The sequence below is a fragment of the Piliocolobus tephrosceles genome, chromosome 21 (genome assembly GCF_002776525.5).
Source record: "Piliocolobus tephrosceles isolate RC106 chromosome 21, ASM277652v3, whole genome shotgun sequence".
NCBI lineage: Eukaryota > Metazoa > Chordata > Mammalia > Primates > Cercopithecidae > Piliocolobus > Piliocolobus tephrosceles.
The window spans coordinates 31,209,849-31,210,141 of record NC_045454.1 but is presented as its reverse complement, the minus strand read 5'-3'; the positions used below and the strand labels follow the sequence as shown (position 1 = coordinate 31,210,141).

At 34.1% G+C, this 293-nt stretch overlaps 1 protein-coding gene across 2 annotated transcripts in view; it reads right to left on the bottom strand.

The window, feature by feature from the left end:
* LOC111524840 (zinc finger protein 676-like) overlaps positions 1 to 293 on the bottom strand; it is an 18,534-nt gene that overhangs the window by 359 nt on the left and 17,882 nt on the right. For both annotated transcript variants that reach the window (XM_026448193.1, XM_026448195.1), the window contains one exon: positions 50 to 293. This exon is cut by the window's right edge and continues 997 nt beyond it. In XM_026448193.1, coding sequence (XP_026303978.1) covers positions 50 to 293 — 244 coding nt within the window. The remainder of the gene's footprint in view (positions 1 to 49) is intronic.

Sequence of the window (293 nt, the reverse complement as noted above, 5' to 3'; positions counted from 1 at the left end):
CTTTGCCACATTCTTCACATTTGTAGAGTTTCTCTCCAGTATGAATTACCTTATGGTTACTAAAGACTGAGAAAGAGCTGAAGACTTTACCACATTCTTCACATTTGTAGGGTTTCTCTCCAGTATGAACTTTTTTATGTTTAGTAAAGATTGAGAATGTACTAAAGTCTTTACCACATTCTTCACATTTGCAGGGTTTCTCTCCAGTATGAATTTTCTTATGTTTAGTAAAGATTGAGAATGTACTAAAGTCTTTGCCACATTCTTCACATTTATAGGGTTTCTCTCCAGTA